The 19,729-nt window shown below is 46.1% G+C and overlaps 1 protein-coding gene across 1 annotated transcript in view; it reads right to left on the bottom strand.

Annotated features, from left to right (window-relative positions):
• The window catches only part of LOC114030948 (radial spoke head protein 6 homolog A-like), a 44,808-nt gene that overhangs the window by 24,871 nt on the left and 208 nt on the right, over positions 1-19,729 (bottom strand). Inside the window, exons 2-4 of the mRNA XM_027845910.1 lie at positions 18,736-19,722; positions 14,213-14,444; positions 316-1,083 (exon numbers count right to left, since the gene is read on the bottom strand). Coding sequence (XP_027701711.1) covers positions 316-1,083; positions 14,213-14,444; positions 18,736-19,722 — 1,987 coding nt within the window. The remainder of the gene's footprint in view (positions 1-315; positions 1,084-14,212; positions 14,445-18,735; positions 19,723-19,729) is intronic.

The following is a 19,729-nucleotide window of genomic DNA, read 5'->3' on the forward strand; positions in this document are numbered from 1 at the left end:
CTACTACTACTGTCACTACTACTACTGCTACTACTACTACTACTACTACTGCTACTACTACTACTACTACTACTGCTACTGTTACTACTACCACCACCACCACCAACTATTACTCCCTGTGTGACCTCGGGCAGCAATAGCTAGTACTAATAAGGGCTATATTTCCGAGGCTCCTTAAAGTGGCAAAGCACTTTCCCTCGGTTATCGGATTCGGGTGAGTCGCTGAAGGGGCGGGCCGTTGGGTGGCTCCCAGGTCCACTGCCCCCCCCCCACCCCGCCCCGCTCCGAGCCCCTCCCCGCCCGTCCCCGTCCTACCTGGGGCAGGATGTGCTGGGTGTGGTGCACCCAATTGGCCAGCGAGTCCACGAGCTCTGCCACGGGGATGCCCTCGAAGTCCGGGTTCTCCTCGTAGCTGTCGCGCCCGGCGCCGCCCTCCTCCTCCTCGTCGTCCTCCTCCTCCCCGAACTGGTAGAAGCCGAGCGGGCTGACGTGGGTGCCCGCGGAGATGCGCGCGATCTGCGCCCGCAGGTAGTTGGCCTCGGTGCCCGGGAAGGGCGGGTAGCTGACGATGGGCGTGTCCAGGTTGCCCGTGAAGAACTTCTTGATCTTGCGCGCGTTGACGATCTGCGCGGGCGTGACGTGGGGCAGCTTGGTCCAGGGACGCCCGGGCTCGTTGCACACGAAGTACAGGTACTTGTTGGCCCCCGTGCGGCTGTCCTCGCGGGGGATCACGGGCGGCGGCTTCCACGTGGGCTTGGGCGGCTCGTCCACCGCCTTCTCCTCGTCCTCCTCGCCCTCCTCCTCGCCGAAGCCCTGCATCCCGTCGCCCGCCCCCTCCACCAGCTCCTCGGCCTCCTCCTCTTCCTCCTCCTCCTCGCCCTCGCGGAACTCCACCTCGGCCACCAGGTAGTTGCGCTGCAGGCCCAGGATCTTGCCCCAGAAGCGGCACGTCTGCACGGGCTGCTGCTCCACCAGCTGCTTGAGGGACAGGAAGATGCGGAACGTTTCGTCCGAGTTCAGCCCCACGCCCGCCTGCTCGAAGTAGAAGGCCGACTCGATGATGTTGGGCACCGGGATCTCGGTCTGCGAGAGGGGAAGGGGAGGGGGGACGACTCAGAGCTCCGCTCCCAGGCACAGCACGGCCGAGGGGGAAGGGGGAGCGCCCGAGAGACCCACGGGGGGAAGGGGGAGCGTCCAGACCCATGGGGGGAAGGGGGAGCGCCCGAGAGACCCAAGGGGAGAAGGGGCAGCGCCCGAGAGACTGGCTAGCCCAAGGAGGGAAGGGGGAGAGCCTGAGAGACCGGCTGGCCCAAGGGGGAAAGGGGGGGAGCGCCCGAGAGACCGGCTGGCCCAGTCCTGCCCCCTTGCCACCTGTTTACAGAGGAAAAGATGGATGGACCAAGGACCCCCAGCTAGCTGGCTGGGGTCAAGCCCGGGTCTTGATACTCCAGCTTCAGCTCTGCTCTCCAACACTGGGAAGGGGGTCCAGGTTTGCTCCTGCCTTGACTGACGCCCCATCACCCTCTAGCTCCCCAGTGCTTGGCACAGAGTAGGCACTTAATAAATGCTTGCGGATTCATTGGAAGGCACTTGTAGACTTTACCCAAACTGGACTCCTGCAGAAAAGTAGCAGACCAGGGTAGCACACGCACACAGAGGAATCAGACGGGCTACAAGGACTTCAGGACACAGAACCTTCAGCACGGAAGGGACTAGGTATAGAATGTGGGAGCCGGAGGGAAACCTTAGAACATGGACCGTCAGAGCTGGGAGTGATGGGGTGTTTGAGTGCCTGTGCTTGAATTCCAATTTCTGCCTGGTCTCATAAACACTATCCCTGACAGTTTGCCTCCAGCCCAAGGGCCCTGTCTGGCAATAACCCATGAGTGCGTCCAGTGAGCCAAGCTACCTCTCCCTGTTACAAGAACAAGCTGACCTCTGTAGAATTTCCCTTGTGTTATCTTGTATCAACAAAACTATCATGTACTGATTACCATATATGATCCAGAGGTCAAGCTATAGATGTCAATTCCTAAAACTATCTTGTTACAGACATAACAGACCAAAATACACCCCTTAGGAAGCCCCGCCCCCTTCCAGTAGGGAATGATGCCTGTGACCAAGGTCGTATGTTATCACCTAATTAGCACTGCTAATTATCCACTGCTTTTCCTATATAAGCTTTAGCATCAATCCTGTTAGGTTGCAAGTTCCCTAAGGAGCTCTGCCTACCATGGCAGGTTCCTTGAGAATCCTTGCCCAATGTTTAGTGTAACAATATATCTTTGCCACCTTGACTTAAAGAATGCTTGAGTCTGTGAATTCATTCCAGACGACCCTGTTCTGTACTTCGGTCTTTGAGGGGTCTCTGTACCTCTCAGACCTCAACAGGAGGGCCCTTAGAATAGGGAATGTCAGAACTGGGAAGGTCCTTAGAACAAGAAACATCAGAGGTGAGAGGGCCCTTAGAACAGGAATGTCAGAGCTTGGGAGGCCCTTAGAATATGGAGTAGAGATTATCCCAGCAGGAATCCCATATTCACAACCTCTCTGAGCTGGAAAGTAATTCATATGTCAGCTAGCCAGACTCTTACCTGAAGGACAATCTCTTCTACAGAAGGATCGTACCAGAGAGGGAATAGACACTAGTAAAGCAAAGTCCTTGATGGTGAAGGAAGGGAGGTGGGGTGGGTGGGGTGAAGCAAGAATTTCTAAGCTTAAGGCACCTTAGACAATGGGAAGGTTGTTGTGAATGAAAGTGACATAATTTTACTGAGTCACAAGAAATAACAAAATAGGTGACTTCAGGCAATGTTGGGAAGTAGGAACTGAAGGACCCGGCAAAACTCAAAACTAAAAGAACAATTTCTCCAAAGACAATAACATGTAAAAGAAAAGAAACCGTGCAGGCCACCGACAAGCTCTGAAGCAGGCCCTGAGCTGCCCTGCCTATAGAGGACCTGGGAGGAGTGGGGAGGCCCCAGTGTGGCCTCCAGGGGCTCCAAGACACTGGAGTATTAGTCCACAGCCAACCCGGCGGATTTCTTTCTGCTTGACTATGCCTATTTGTTACAAGGGTTGGTTTTCTTTTATTTCTCTCAGTTTTTCATCGAGGAAGGCGCCGGAGCTAAATTTACTGATGCTAAAGATTAAAAAACGCCTCTGAAACAATGCACAGAAGAAACCAAAAGGATATTCAGAAGGAAGCAAAAAAAAGCCGGGTAGTTTTCAAAGTAAGGTGAGGAATTTATTATATCCTTTTCATTTTTTAATGTAGTACTTTAAGGTTTTTTTAAATGTATTTTTTATTAATTAATTAATTAATTTTTAGTTTTCAACATTCACTTCCACAAGATTTTGAGTTCCAGATTTTCTCCCCATCTCTTTCCAAGATTGCATGCATTCTGAATACCCCTTCCCCCAATCTGCCCTCCTTTCTGTCACCCCTACCTTTCTCTCATCCCTTTCCCCTTCTATTTTACTGTAGGGCAGGATAGATTTCTATACCCCATTGCCTGAATATCTTATTTTCCAGTTGCATGTAAAAACAATTTTTAACATTTGTTTTTAAAACTTTGAGTTCTAAATTCTTTCCTTCCTCCCTCCCCACCCACCCTCATTGAGAAGGCAAGCAATTCAATATAGGTTATACATGTGTAGTCATGTAAAACACTTCCATAATACTCATATTGTGAAAGACTCACTTTCCCGCCATCCTATCCCACCCCTCCCTTTATTCTATTCTCTCCTTTGACCCTGTCCCTCCTCAAAAGTGTTTGCTTCTGATTACCCCCTTCCCCAATCTGCCTTCCCTTCCATTATCCCTCCCTCTCTTATCCCCTTCTCCATTATTTTCCTGTAGGGTAAGATAGATTTCCATATCCAAATGAGTATGTTATTTCCTCCTTAAGTCAAATCCAATGAGAGTAAGATTCACTCATTCCCTCTCACCTCCCCCGTCTTCACCTCCACTGTAAAAGCTTTTTCTTGCCTCTTTTATGTGAGATAATTTGCCCAATTCTACCTTTCCCTTTCTCCTTCTCCCAATCCTCTCTCACCCTTTAATTTTATTTTTTTAGATATCAGCCCTTCATATTCAACTCACCCTGTGCCCTCTGTCTATATATATATATATATATATTTCCTCCAACTACCCTAATACTGAGAAAGGACTCATGAGTTACAAATATCATCTTTCCATGTAGGAATGTAAACAGTTCAACTTTAATAAGTCCTTTATGATTTCTCTTTCCTGTTTACCTTTTCATGCTTCTCTTGAGTCTTGTATTTGAAAGTCAAATTTTCTATTCAGCTCTGGTCTTTTCATCAAGTATGCTTGAAAGTCCTCTATTTCATTGAATGTCCATTTTTTCCATGAAGGATTGTACTCAGATTTGCTGGGTAGATGATTCTTGGTTTTAATCCTAGATTCTTTGACCTCCGGAATATCCTATTCCAAGCCCTTTGATCCCTTAATGTAGAAGCTGCTAAATCTTGTGTTATACTGATTGTGTTTCCACAATACTTGAATTGTTTCTTTCTGACTGCTTGCAATATTTTCTCCTTGACCTGGGAACTCTGGAATTGTGCTATAATATTCCTAGGAATTTTCTTTTTGAGACCTCTTTCAGGAGGTGATTGATGGATTCTTTCAATTTCTACTTTACCCTCTGGTTCTAAAATATCAGGGCAGTTTTCCTTGATAATTTCTTGAAAGATGATGTCTAGTCTCTTTTTTTGGTCATGGTATTCAGGTAGTCTAATAATTTTTAAATTATCTCTCCTGGATCTATTTTCCAGGTCAGTTGTTTTTCCAATGAGATATTTCACATTGTCTTCTATTTTTTTCATTCTTTTGGCTTTGTTTTAATAGTTTCTTGCTTTCTCATAGCTTCCATTTGCTCCATTCTAATTTTTAAGAGATTACTTTCTTTAGTGAGCTTTTGGACCTCCTTTTCCATTTGGTCAGTTCTACTTTTTTAAGGCATTCTCCTCATTGGCTTTTTGGATCTCTTTTGCTATTTGGGTTAGTCTATTTTTTAAGGTGTTATTTTCTTCAGTATTTTTGGGTGTCCTTTAGCAAGCTGTTGACTTTTTTTTTTTATGATTTTCTTGCATCACTCTCATTTCTCTCCCCAACTTTTCCTCTACTTCTCTTATTTGATTTTCCAAATCCTTTTTGAGCTCTTTCATGGCCTGAGATGAATTCATATTTTTCTTGGAGGCTTTGGAGGTAGGAGCTTTGGCTTTGTCGTCTACTGAGTGTATGTTTTGATCTTCTTTGTCACCAAAATAAGATTCTGTAGTCTGAGTTTTTTTCTCTGTTTGCCTATGTTCCCAGCCAATTACTTGACTTTTTAACTCTGTTAAGGTAGAGCTCTGCTTCCAATGTGGAGGGTGTACTGTCCCAAGCTTCAGGGGTTTTGTGCAGCTGTTTTCAGAGATACTTCTAGGGACCTGTAAATTTTCAGTTTTTCCAAGGTGGTATGATCTAAGGAGAGGTGTTTACTCCTTTTCTGGCCTGTGCTCTGGTCTGTGAGTGACCACAAGCACTCTTTTCTGTCCTGGAACTGTGAGGGGGATTCCCTCTCTATTGCCACCATAAGCTCCACCATGCCAGTGCTCCTTCTCACCCCAGGACCACCACCTAGGATTGCAAGCACAGGCAAAGCAAGAGAATTTTGCCTCAGCACCAGCAAAGAGATCCCTGCAATCCCCTTCTGATTAACTGCTCAATCCCCCCACTGTCTGTGAGCCAAGAGCTCCAGAAGCAGCAACCATCTCTGCCACCCCAGGGCTGGGCCAGGGCTAGGGCTGGACTGCACTCCTCTCTCACCCAGGTCTGACACACCTTTCCCACTGACCTTCTAAGTTGTTTTGGCATTTGTGGGTTGAGAAGTCTGGAAACCACTGCAGCTGCCTGTGATTCAGATAGAACTTGAGGCCTGCTCCGTCTTTGCCTGAGTGGTCCACGCTAAACTATACTCCTCTCCCAGCCCAGTGCAACAGGCCTTTCCAATCAACCATCCAGGTTGTCTTGGGCTGGAAATTTGTTTCACTCCCTGCTGCTCTAGAATTTGTTTAGAGTCATTTTTTACAGTATTTGGAGAGGTTTGGGGAAGAGCTCAAGCAAGTCACTGCTCTTAGTCCGCCATCTTGGCTTATTACATCCTTTTTAAAGCCAGCAGTATGAAATGGAAATTCACAGTTTCATCCACGAGCCTCCTTTGGTGTGCTGCTAGCATGTAGAAATGCTGGTACATGTGCACATGTGCATGCATATGTGTGTGCATCTATCAAAGCCCATAATTAAACCAATTTAAAAAAAATTTCCTCTACAGCAGCAGCAGTTGTCAAACTTTTTAGTCTCTGGACCCCTTTACACTCTTTAAAATTATTAAGGCTCTCCCTCAAAGAACTTTTGTCTATGTGGGTGATATCTATATTTACTGTATTAGAAATGAAAATATCTTAGTATTAATATGGAAATAGTTTTGACCTATTGGATCCCCTGAAAGGATTTGAGGAGATTCCCCTGAAAGGATTTTGGAGAGATTCCCCTGAAAGGATCCTGGGGACCCCTAAAGGTCATCAGACCACATTCTGAGAAGCACTCTTCTACAGGATGAAACCTTGGACTGAATTCTTCCAGGGAGAATTCCCTATAGACCCCATAAGGCAACTTCTCTCTCTTTTTCTGCCTAGCTGCAACAGTTAGGCGATCTGTCTTCACATGAAGATGAAATTGGCTTCTCTGAAATTTCCACCAAGTGCTCCTAGTGCTGGAGGTAGCTCTGTGGATAGAGCACTGGCCCTGGAGTCAGGAAGACCTGAGTTCAAATCCGGCCTCAGATACTTACTAGCTGTGTGACCCTGGGCAAGTCACTTAACTTCTGTTTGCCTTAATTCACTGGAAAAGGAAATGACAAACCACTCTGGTATCTTGGCCATGAAAACCCCATGGACAGTATTGGTCTGCTATGATCCTCGCGGGTCATGAAGAATCAGACACAAGTGAATGACTGAACAAAAAGTTTCTAGTTCTGCCCATGAAGGCTGAGCAGCTCAAATCTCTTTTCCACATGATAGAACCTCAAATGCTTAAAAACAGCCATCATGTTATCCTAAGTCTTTTTTTTTCCTCACTAAACATCTGTAGCTCAAATGGCAGCTTCCAGTCCTTCCTCACCCATCCTTGTCACCATTCTCTGGACCTGCTCTACCTGGTCAATATCCTTCCTAAAATCTGGTGCCCAGAACTGAACACCATCCTCTAGATGGGGTCTGACCAAGGCTAATGTGGCCAGTGCACTTTTGTTGTGAACATCTTCTCTAATCTTCCCGACAATCCACTCCTGGATGGACATTAACCCTGCTGAGGGAACACAGTCCCTCTCCTTGCCACTCTCCAGCCCACTCTCTGTTTGCCAGTGATGGTGGGCTGGTATCTCCAGTGGGTCCCCCACCCCTTCTGAAGATCAGACAATCAGACACAGTGGCTCACTCTGTTTGGATTAGCTGGGAGTCACCAACTACAATCCTTCATGTAAGATAGAGGACCTCGGGGCCTTCCTTACATCTGCCCTGCTGATATACCCTTCGGACCTTCTGACCTGCTGATGCATCGCATTGACCTCTAGGCCTTACCAGCTGCTCTGCCATCGAATCCTTCAACTCCATATATGCGCCTTTCCAGTCTCTCTTGGAACTCAACCCTATTCTATGTGTTGTCTCCTCAATTTAGATTATGAACTCCCTGAGGACAGGACTGTTTTGCTTTTCTGTTTGTCCCTCCAGTCTTAGCATAGCACTTGATACAGAGTAAGCACTTAATGTTTTTTCATTCATTCATTCATTCATTCATTCATTCATTCATTCATTCATTCATTCATTCATCATGCTTCCATGATTGTTAGAATTTAGATCATGTTAGGATCTGTGGGTACCCTGTTAGACTGTTTACTCATGTTGAGCTCACAGCTAATTAAAACCCTCCGAGTATCTTCACAATATTTTCTACCTGAATTTGTTTTCAACAAGCACTATTAAGCACCTACTATGTGCCAGGCACTGTGCTAAATGCTGGGGATACAATGAAAGCCAAAAGGTAATCCCTGCTCTCAAGCGGCTCACAGTCTAATGGGGAAGGGGCTGGAATTAACTTGTGTAGTTAATTTTTGAACCTGGGTGGCACTTTACATTTATCTTTATTCAGTTTATCTTATCAGAGTCTCCCTGCAGTCCAACTCTTACCTAGATCCTTCCCTGTTTGGAAACCATCATTTCTTCCATCTTTCCTCCCACAGCAAGTCAAACCAAGTATCCAAAGCCCTCCACATTCATCTGACAGTCCCCAGTATGCTCCCCTGACTCCAGAAAGATTCTCTACGCTCTCTGGTCAAGGGCAGCAGGCTTATTATCTCCTTTGCACCTTTGCTCCAGCAGTGCACCCTGCCTGGAATGTCATCCCCATTCCCCTAAGCCTATCTAAATTCTACTGGTCCCTCAATTCCTACCTTTACCAAAAAGTCTTTTCCAGCTGGCAGAGTAAGGCAGGAACTCACTTGAATTCTCCAAAATTTACTTCCAAACAACTATAAAATAATGCCTCAAAACAAATTCTGGAGTGGCAGAGCCAACAAAAAGATGAGGTGAAACAATTTTCCAGCCCAAGACAACCTAGAAGGTCAGCAACAAAGGTATGTCTCACTCAGGGAAAAGGGGAGTGCAATCCAGTGCAGATGCCATCTATGTAAGCCAGGAGAAGACCATACCCCAGCATGCCGGCAGACAGGTCCCGAGCCCTGGTGCACGTCAGCAGCAAGGGTCCGTGGCCCTGTGCAGCAGGCCAGTCGCCAGGCCCATGCCCCTAGTGCAAGAAGCTTGGGACAGTGCCCTCTCCAACCCAGGACTGATCCCAACTTTAAAAGTCACAAAATAGGCTAGAAAAACTAGGCAAAAACAACCCTTCAAAAATGAGCCTGGCCATGGAAAGTTACTAGGTGACAGGGAAGGTTAAAACACAAATTCAGAAAAGGACAGCAATGTAAAAATGTCTACCTATGAAGCCTCAAAAAAAATTTTGACTAGATCGCAGGTCCAAAAAGAACTCTTGGAAATGCTCAAAAAGGATTTTAAAAATCAAGTAAGTGAGGGAGAAGAAAAATTGGCAGAAGAAATGAGAGTGTTGAAAGAGAATCATGAAAAAAGAGTCAACAGCTTGGTAAAGGAAGCACAAAAATAGAAAAAGATGTACAAAAATTCACTGAATAAAACAACTCCTTGAAAAATAGAACTGGATAAATAAATAGAAAAAAGATCACTGAAGAAAAATAATTCCTTAAAAATTAGAATTGGGAACATGGAAGTTAGTGAGACATGAGACATCAAGATACAATAAGACATAAATCAGAAGAAGAAAAAAAAAGAAGAAAACGTGAACTATCTCATTGAAAAAAACAACTGACCTGGAAAATTGATACAAAAGAGATAATTTAATAATTACTGGACTATTTGAAAGCTATGATAAAATAAGAAAGAGCCTAGACATCATCTTTCAAGAAATTATCAAGGAAAACTGCCCTGATACTCTAGAACCGGAGGGTAAAATAGAAATGGAAAGAATCCACCAATCACCTCCTAAAGAGATCTCAAAATGAAAACTCCCAGCAGTATCATAGCCAAATCCCAGAACTCTCAGGTCAAGGAGAAAATACTACAAGCAGCCAGAAAGAAACAATTCAAATATTGTAGAGCCACAGTCAATATTACACAGGATTTAGCAGCTTCTATGTTAAAAGACTGGAAGGCTTGGAATATGATGTTTTCCAATTAAACACCAAATTGAAAATCCTGACAATCAAAGGAGAGATTAATAAAATTGAAAGTAAGAAAAGCATTGAACTAATAAATAAAACCAGGGTCTGGTTTTATGAAAAAAAATCAATAAAATAGATGAACCATTGGTTAATCTGATTTAAAAAAAAAAGAAAGAAAACCAAATCACCAGCATCATAAATGAAAAGGATGAATTTACTGCCAATGAGGAAGAAACTAAAACGATTATTAGGAGCTATTTTGCCCAATTATATGCCAATAAATTTGACAATCTACGTTAAATGGATGAATATTTATAAAAATATGAATTGCTTAGATTGACGGAAAAGGAAATAGAGTACTTAAAGAACCCTATCTTAGAAAAGGAAATTGAACAAGCCCATCAATGAATTTCCTAAGAAAAAATCCCCAGGGCCAGATGGATTCACAGGTGAATTCTACCAAACACTTAAAGAATACAAAAAATTCCAGTACTATGTAAACTATTTGGAAAAATAGGCAAAGAAGGAATCCTACCAAATTCTTTTTATGACACAAATATGGTGCTAGTACCTAAACCAGGAGAAGCCAAAACAGAGAAAGGAAACTGTAGACCAGCTTCCCTAATGAATGCAAAATTTTTAAATAAAATACTAGCAAGGAGATTACAGCAATATATCACAAGAATCTTACACTATGACCAGATGAGATTAATACCAGGAATGCAGGGCAGGTTCAATATTAGGAAAACTATCAGCATGATTGACCATAGCAATAGCAAAACCAATAGAAATCAAATGATTATCTTAATAGACACAGAAAAAGCTTTTTAACACAACACAACACCCATTCCTATTAAAAACATTAGAAAGCATAGGAATAAATGGAGCTTTCCTTAAAATGATAAGTAGTATCCATCCAAAGCCATCAGCAAGCATGATCTGTAATAGGAATAAGCTAGAAGCTTTTCCAATAAGATCAGGGGTGAAGCAAGGATGCCCGTGGCCACCATTATTATTCAATATTGTACTAGAAATGTTAGTAATGAGGAGAAAAAGAAATTGAAGGAATTAGAATAGGCAACAAAGAAACAAAACTATCACTCTTTGTAGATGATATGATGGTATATACTTAGAGAATCCTAAAGAATCAATCACCACAACAAAACAACTGGTTGAAATAATTAACTTTAGCAAAACTGCAGGATATAAAATAAACCCACACAAATCACCAGCATTTCTCTATGCTACCAACAAAGTCCAGCAGCAACAGATGGGAAGGTAAATTCCATTTAAAATAATTGTAGACAATATAAAATTCTTGGGAGTCTACATGCCAAGACAAACCCAAGAAGTATATGAACATAATTACAAAACACTTTTCACACAGATAAAGTCAGATCTAAACAATTGGAAAAATATCAATTGCTCATGGGTAGGCCAAGCCAATAAGATAAAAACAATAATTCTACCTAAATTAATTTACTTATTCAGTGCCATACCAAACTATCAAAAATTATTTTATAGAGCTGAAAGAAATAATAACAAAATTCATCTATTAGAACAAAAGGTCAAGAATATCAATGGAATTATGAAAAAAGAATGTGAAGGAAGGTGACCTAGCTGTACCAGATCTCAAATTATGTTATAAAATGGTAATTATCTAAACAATCTAGCACTGACTAAGAAATAGAGTGGTGGATCAGTGGAATAGGTGAGGTACACAAGAGACAGTAGTAAATTCAGTAATCTAATATTTGATAAACCCAAAGATCCAAGCTTTTGGGACAAGAAGTCACTATTTGACAAAAACTATTGGGAAAATTGGAAAACAGTACGGCAGAAACTAGGTATGGCCCAACTTCTCACACCATACACCAAGGATAAGGTCAACGTGGGTACGTGATTCAGACATAAAGGGTGATACCATAAATAAATTACGAGAGCATGAAATAGTATACCTGTCAGATCTATGGAGAAGGGAAGAATTTGTGGCCAAACAAGAGTTAGAGAGCATTATTAGATGTAAAATGGATAATTTGGATTATATTAACTTTTAAAAGTTTTACACAAACAAAACCAATGCAACCAAGATTAGGAGGAAAACAGAAAGCTGGGAAATAATCTTTACAGCCAGTGTCTCTGATAAAGGCCTCATTTCTCAAATATATAGAGAACTGAGTCAAATTTATGTGAATACAAGTCATTCCCCAACTGGTAGATGGTCAAAGGATATGAACTTTGTCTTCAGACAAAGAAATCAAAGCTATCTATAATCAAATAAAAAAATGCTCTAAATCACTATTGATTAGAGAAATGCAAATTAAAATGACTCTGAGATACCATATCACACCTATCAAATTGGCTAACATGACAAAACAGGAAAATGATAAATATTGGAAAAGATGTGGGAAAATTGGAACACTAATGTACTGTTGGTGGAGTTGTGAACTGATCCAACCATTCTGGAGAACAATTTGGAACTATGCCCAAAGGGCTATAAAATTGTGTATACCCTTTGACCCAGCAATACCACTACTAGGTCTATATCCCAAAGAGATTTAAAAAAAAAAAAAGGAGGGGAGGGGAGGAACTTTTTCTACAAAAATATTTACAGCAGCTCTTTTTGTGGTGGCAAGGAACTGGAAATTGAGGGGATGCCCATTAATTGGGGAATGGCTGAGCAAGTTGTGGTATATGAATGTGATGGAATACTATTGTGCTATGAGAAATGATGAGCAGGATGATTTTAGAAAAACCCGGAAAGACTTACATGAACTGATGCAGAGTGAAGTGAGCAGAACCAGAACATTGTACACAGCAACAGAAACATTGTAGATAATCAGCTGTGAATGACTTAGCTATTCTCAGCAATACAATGGTACAAGACAGTTCCAAAGGACTCATGATGAAAAATGCTCTCCACCACCAGAGAAAGAACTGATGGAGTCTGAATGCAGATCAAAGCATACTTTTTTGTTTTGCTTTGTTTGTGTCTTCTTTTACAATATGACTAATATGGAAATATGTTTTGTATGACTGTACATGTACAACCTATATCTAATGCTTACCATCTCAGGGAGGGAAGGGCAGCTAGGTGGTACAGTAAATAGAGCACCAACCCTGTAGTCAGGAGGACCTGAGTTCAAATATGGCCTCAGACACATAACACTCACTAGCTGTGTGACCCTGGGCAAGTCACTTAATCCCATTGCCTAAAAAAAAAACAAACCCAAAAAATAACCATCTCAGGGAGGGGAGAGGGGAAGGAGGCAGAAAATTTGAAACTCAAAATTTTTTAAAAATAATATTAAAAATTATTTTTACATGTAATTGAGGGGAAATAAAATATCATTTTATTTTTACTTTTTTTTAGTGACTTGCCCAGGGTCACACAGCTAGTGAATGTTATATGTCTGAGGTCAGATTGTAAGTCAGATCCTCTTGACTCCAAGGCCAGAGCTCTATCCACTGCGCCACCTAGCTGCCCCTAAAATATCATTTTAAAAAATAAAGTGGTTCAGAAAGAAAAAAAGTCTTTTCTACTCTCTCGTCATGGTCTCTCCTTGATTTTAGAATTTAAACATGGAATGTCAAGACTGGAAGGAACGTTGGAATGTCAGAGCTGGGAAGACTTTCAAACAGTGAAATGAAAGCCCTGACCTGCTCTAGGTCACCCCCTTCATTTTACAGCTGAGGAGATGGCGGTCAGAGAAGGGACACTGATTTTGCCAAGGTGAATTGGTGGAATTCCTATATTCAGCACAGAGAAGGGAAGGGAAGGAAAGGGAATGAGCATTTATATAACACCTACTGTGTGCCAGGCACTGAGCTAACTGCCTTACAAATATTATCTCACTGAAGGTATTTGGAGGATGGATGGTCATACTACCTGTATGACCCTGAACAAATCACAGAACCTCCCTGGGCCTCAGTTTCCACATGTGTAACATGAAAGGGTTGGACTAGATGGTCTCTGAGTTTGAGATAAGCCTTAAAACTCTGTGTGTGTGTATATGTGTATTGTGCATGTGTGTGCACATGTACGTGTGCATATATTGCACAATGCATATATGTAGTGCAGTGTACTGGCGATGCATGTGTATACAGTGTTTGTATGTACCACATATGTGTGTGCACATGTGTGTAGCATTTGTGTGATGCATAATACATTGTGTACATGTGTGGTGTATTTGTACATGTATGTGCATACATGAGTAATGCACGTATGTGTGCGCATACACATGCCTTGTGTGTGTGTGTGTGTGTGTGTGTGTGTGTGTGTGTGTGTAAGGTCTCAGCTGCCATGTCCCAAATGTGGCCCTCATGCCCCCTTGCCCTGTCCCCTGGGGCACAGCTGGGTCAGGCAGGGGCTGGGGATGGGCTAGCGTACTTACTATCTCCTCCTCCATCTCCTGCTCGCCCTCTCCCGCCCCACGCAGGAACAGGATCTTTTGCTTCTCGGCCATCTCATAGGTGGGCTGCATCTCGGGGTCGTCCCTCAGGGTATCCAGCTTCTTGTGGAACCAGTCCTGCTGCACGGTCCGGTTCATGGACTCCAAGATGGCCAGGGGGTCCTCGGGCCGCTCGTTCAGGATCTTGGTCAGCAAGTTCACCAGGTGCTCGTACCTGCAAGGACAGGGGCTCTGAGAGCACAGGGCTAGGCACCCCCTCCCCACATAGCAGGCTCAGGGAAGGGAGGCGGGGGCTGTGGTCAGGAGGCAAGGGGACTGTAGGGATTGGGCATTCATCATGGCTCCTCCTGGCTCCCCATGGCCTATGGGATCCAGTCCAGACTCCTTAGCCTGACGCTTGGAGCTCCCACAGCCTAGCCCTGACCTCTTTCCCCCCAAGTCCCTACATGACCCTTCTCCCCCATGAGGCCAGCACCCGGGCATCTTAGGTTAGTGATGAAAGGCTCATTGTCAGAAAGGATCCCAGAGGTCAGCTCTGGTCTGGCTCTTTTAATTAAGGTCCAGAGAAAGTAAGGGACATGCCCAAGGCCACACAGTGAAAGCAGCAAATATTCAAACCCAAGCTCTTTGACTCCAGTGCCAGGACATACAGAACGGAGCCCTCCCCCTCATCTGGATTTGCTCCAGGTTCCGCAGGAAGATAAGAGCAGAACCAAGGCTTGAGACCAGACCACCTTCATTTAGGGTCTGGGAATCACGTGCCCACCTCATGTGCCTTGTAAATCTAAAATCAGCTATTGCCAATCTTTTCTATGCTAGGCTCTTTCTCACCTCCGAGTCTTTGACCTGGCCATTCTGGACACCTAGAATGCCTTCCCACACCATCCTTTCGCCTTTACTCCCTTCAGTGCATGTTAAGGCCTCACAGCATCTGAGTTTTCTTCCTGTGTGTTAGGGCTTAGCTATCCCTTACCTGAGGTTTTACCTCTATGGAGGTTTTACCTGCTCAAGAGACAGAGACACATACAGAAAGAGAAAGAGAGACAGAGAGAGGCAGAGAGACATGGAGAGAAGAGAGGAGAGAGAGAGAGAGAGGAGAGAGAGAGAGAGAGAAAGAGAGAAGAGGAGAGGAGAAAGAGAAGAGAAGAGAGGAGAGGAGACAGAGACAGAGAAGAGAGGAGAGGGAGGGAGAGAGAGAGGGAGAGGGAGAGAGAGAGAGGGAGAGGAAGAGAGAGAGAGGGAGAGGGAGAGAGAGAGAGAAGAGAAGAGAAGAGAGAGAGAGAAGAGAGGAGAGGACAAAGAGTTAGTTCTGCCTTCCTGACCAGACCCGGGCTTCCCAGAACAGTGGAAAGAGACAGGCTGAGTCATGGGACCCAGGTTCTAGGCCTGCCCAATCTCCTCCCAAGCCTGCTGTGTGACTTCATTCAAGCCTCTTCCTCTTCTGGACCTCAGTTTTCCCTCCTGTAAGATGGGTTGATAACAAACCCTCCCTCCTAGGGCTGTGGGGAGGACATAAGGGCCTTGCAACACAACCCCATGATGTTACAGACGGGGAAACTGAGACCAGGGCAGGGGAGGGGAGGGGACTTGCCCCAGGCCACACAAGTCTCAGCAGCCAGGACAGGATCCTTTGACTTCACATAAGGTGTTCTTGACACCAAACTGTGATGAATAAGAAGTGTTTTTAAAGATCAGACAGAACTGTCCTCCCAGGGAAGGGTAGAAAGCTCCGTAGGCTGGAAGGCAGGAGCCCTGGCTCACCTGGCCAGTTTCTTTCTAATCCATTCCAATCTAAGAAGCATTTATTAAACCCTTTCTGTATACAAGGCATTCTGCCAGGTGCTAAGACACAACAAAAAGCCAGTGCCTGTCCTCAGGGAGGAGGCAGGGGGAGGGAATGAGGCATGTGAACAGATACACAGGATAATTTGAGGAGGAGGGAGGGTTGGAGGACACCTTGAGGCAGCACAGAGGGAAGCCTGGGATTCTGAGGGGCAGAGGTGAGCAGGGAGGGCACTCTGGGTATGGCGGATAGACGATGCAAAGATTTGGAATGTTTGGGGGTTAGCAAGTAGGTCGGTGTGGGAATGTGTCCTTTTGATGGCTGGCACCTTAAGGAGTGTTGTTGAACTGAATTGAATGTAGAGTGAGCAAAGAGAAATTAGATTGTGTATGACTGGAAAGCCGGACAAAAGCCACATCATAAAGGGCTTGGGATGCCAGATGTATTTGACCCTAGGAGTAATAGGGAGCCATGGAGATTGCTTGAGCAGGGGAGTGACACAGGTGGGCTTTAGGAGGTGTTTTGAAAGCTTCATGGAGCATAGATTGGGGAAGAGAAAGGCCAGAAGCTGGGAGTTGTTACAAGAGTCTAGACAAGAGGTTAAGGAAAGACTAAACTGCAGGAGTGGCCATATGAGTAGAGAGAAGGGGCTAGATCATCGAGGGAGGAGGCTCGCTAAGATTTGGCGATTGTCTGGCTATGGGGAGCAAGGGACAGTGCAGAACCCAGTATGACACTGAGGGTCGGGAACTTTGGTGACTGGGAGGATGATGGTGCCCCCAAGAAAATGAGGAAAATGGAAACGAGAGCTGGGTTGGGGACTACATGTTGGAAGTGTTTGTGTAGGACATGCCTAGAGGACATCCAGCTTGAGACGTCCGAGAGGCAGTCAGTGATAGGCTAGCTCAGGAGAGAGGTTAGGGCAGGACAGATCCACCTGGGGGTCATCCGGATGGAGATGATAACTGAGCCCATAGCAACTGATGAGGGATGTCCAACAAGGGTGCAGGACAGATCCTTCAAGGCACCCCCACAATTGGGACAGGAAGATGGCCTAGAGAGAAGAAGACCCAGGAGACCCAGGGAGCGGAGAGGGTGATCAGTATTCATTCAAAAGAGCAATGAAGAGATCCGGTAACCTCAGAGAGAGAAGTCCCACTGAAGTGGTGAAACTGGAAATCAGGTTGCAACGGAATGACAAAGGAAATGGCAAGAGGCAATGCAGACACATTTTTTCAGGGAATATAGGATTCTATCTTGGGAAAAGGTTTTTTTTTTTTTTAACTTGGCTATGTTTGTAGGCAGCAGGGAAGGAACCAGTAAATAGGGGCAAATTGAAGCTTTCAGGGAGATGGATTTGAGGAGGTGGGCTGCTGGGGCACATGGGAGAGAATGGGATCAAGTATTAAGGTCGTCCTTATCAAGAAAGATCACCTCTTCATTAGAAGTGGGCAAAGGAGGGAAGAATGAGCGGGGAAGATGATGTCAAGGAATTTTAAAGTGCAGCAATAGGGGAGAAAAGGGAGTTCATCATGGACAACCTGTTTTCTCATTTAGGTCTTCTGCTAATCGAGAAGGGAGAGGATGGACGGTGTGGAAAACTTGTGGGAAGGCGCTGTGGGACAGCCAGGGTGGGGAGTGGGATGGAAAGTTAATTAGGAGAGAACAAAAGGATTGCTTGGCACCTGGGAAGGCCCGATTGAGGTTGGGCGGCATCCATTGACGGTGGACCCAGCTGGCTTGGAGCACCTTTCTACAGCAAGGGAACCGGCGTGGGAAAGGTGGATGGGAGGGGGACCCAGGGTCAGTGTGGCCACAGGACAAGGCAAATGGTTCACAGAGAGAGAGGACAGACAGAGGAACAATATTGGGAGGGCAGAAAAGGGAAACCAGAGTTGGTGTGGTGGTGTGAGGGCAGAGGGAGAGGCAAGGTCACAGGTGGTGAAGAGGTTCATGACAGGTGAAGAACAAGGTGCCAAGGGGCAGGTAGGTGGCACAGTGTATAGAGCACCGACCCTGAAGTCAGGAGGATCTGAGTTCAAATCCGACCTTAGACCAAACACTTGACACGTAATAGCAGTATGACCCTGGGCAAGTCACTTAACCCCAATTGCCTTAACAAAAACAAAAACAAAAAAAAACAAGGTACCAAGTAATGACAGGAGCTGACTTATGGTCAGAAAGGGGCATTTCAGAGTTATGTACTCTGGACACTTATGGGTGATGATGATGAGATCAGGGCCTGAGCTTGGTGTGGGTGGAGTGAAGGAGCAGGTCGGGGGCTTCCGTTTCTCTCTCTGCAAAATGAGAGGGGCTTGTATTCTAACAAAATGGTCTCTAAGACTCATTTTGGCCTCAAGTCTTGGCCATGGCAATCATGTCCTACTGTTTCTAAAGCTCTCAGGACAATAGCTCCTAACAATAATCCTTTCACAGACTCAGAAACTGGGGCTTGTGGAAGAGGGTGCTTTCCCAAGGTTACACAGCTAGAAGTGTGGGAGGGGGTCCTCTGACCCCAGGACCAGCTTGTCTCATAGACCCACTGCCCCTAAGGCTCTCCAAGCCCGAGTCCTGACCGATGGACCCATAGATTGTGTGACCTTGGACAAATCCCGTCCCTTCCTTGGGTCTGTTCCGGATTTTGTCTAATGGGAAGCGGAGGGTGGTGGTTTAAGGCTCCACAGGCCTTCCCTGGACAGGCCTGGGGCTGCCCACATCTCACAGGCTGAGGTCACACTTGACGCTGGTCTTCAGCAGGTAGGCTTTGGCGTTCTGTATCATCAATTCCCGGGGCTCGGGCTCGGGAAGCTCGTAGTCCAAGGGCCCGAAGCTGGGCTCCACACGAGATCCTCGGAATAGGGGGTCGTCCACGGTGTAGGGACCGTGGGACCCGTCGTCCTCCTCCAGGAAGCTGCTGTTAGACAACACCGGTTCGGGCTGAAACGTGTCGCTGCCCACGTCCATTGGCTGATAGGGCCCAAACCGAGAACCATCCGTGGGGGCATAGGTCTCGGGCAGGCTGACATGGGTCGAAACAAAACCCATCAGATGATGCAGGCTCTCTGACTCCAGCTGGGAGGCGCTTTCCGTCGGCTCGCCCTCCGCTGCTTCTTCACCTGCCGCCCCCAGGCTGACTTGGGACCCTGGCGCCCCCGAGCTCTTTTGGGACAATGGCAGTCCCGGGCTGCCTTGGGACCCCGGCGCCCCCAGGCTGCCTCGGGACCCGCGGGCTGAAACATCAGCGGGCCCCGTCCCCGATGGGGTCTGGGACTGAGTGCGACGCCTGTCCTGCGCCTCCCGCGCCTCCAGGCTCTGCCTGCGGGACTGGCTCTTTTTCTCATCCTGCGGCTGGTCGTCTTCCATGGTGAGCCCCGGGCAGCTATTCCCAAAGGTGGCGAATGAACCGATGCCCGGGGCTGAGAGCGTCCTGTCTCCAAGGGCAACTGTGACCAAGCCGTGGGCGCGAGACGTCGGGTCCGGCAGTCTGGCGACGCTAGGGCCACGCGGGCGCACGGACCCCTGCGCGACCTCGGGCTGAGACGCGGGGCAACGGAGCGGGGCGTCCTCTGGGGCAGCCCGGCGATTGTGCGAAAGCCCAGAAGGCCCCACGGGCGGGAACTGCCCGAGGGATGAGGGGGGCACCAATCTGCGCGGGATCGCCAGCAGCGCCACGCCTCCTAACCGCCCCACCCCCGCGGCCAAGCCAGTCCTACAGG

Source organism: Vombatus ursinus, unplaced genomic scaffold (genome assembly GCF_900497805.2).
Source record: "Vombatus ursinus unplaced genomic scaffold, bare-nosed wombat genome assembly UNPS02015030.1, whole genome shotgun sequence".
NCBI lineage: Eukaryota > Metazoa > Chordata > Mammalia > Diprotodontia > Vombatidae > Vombatus > Vombatus ursinus.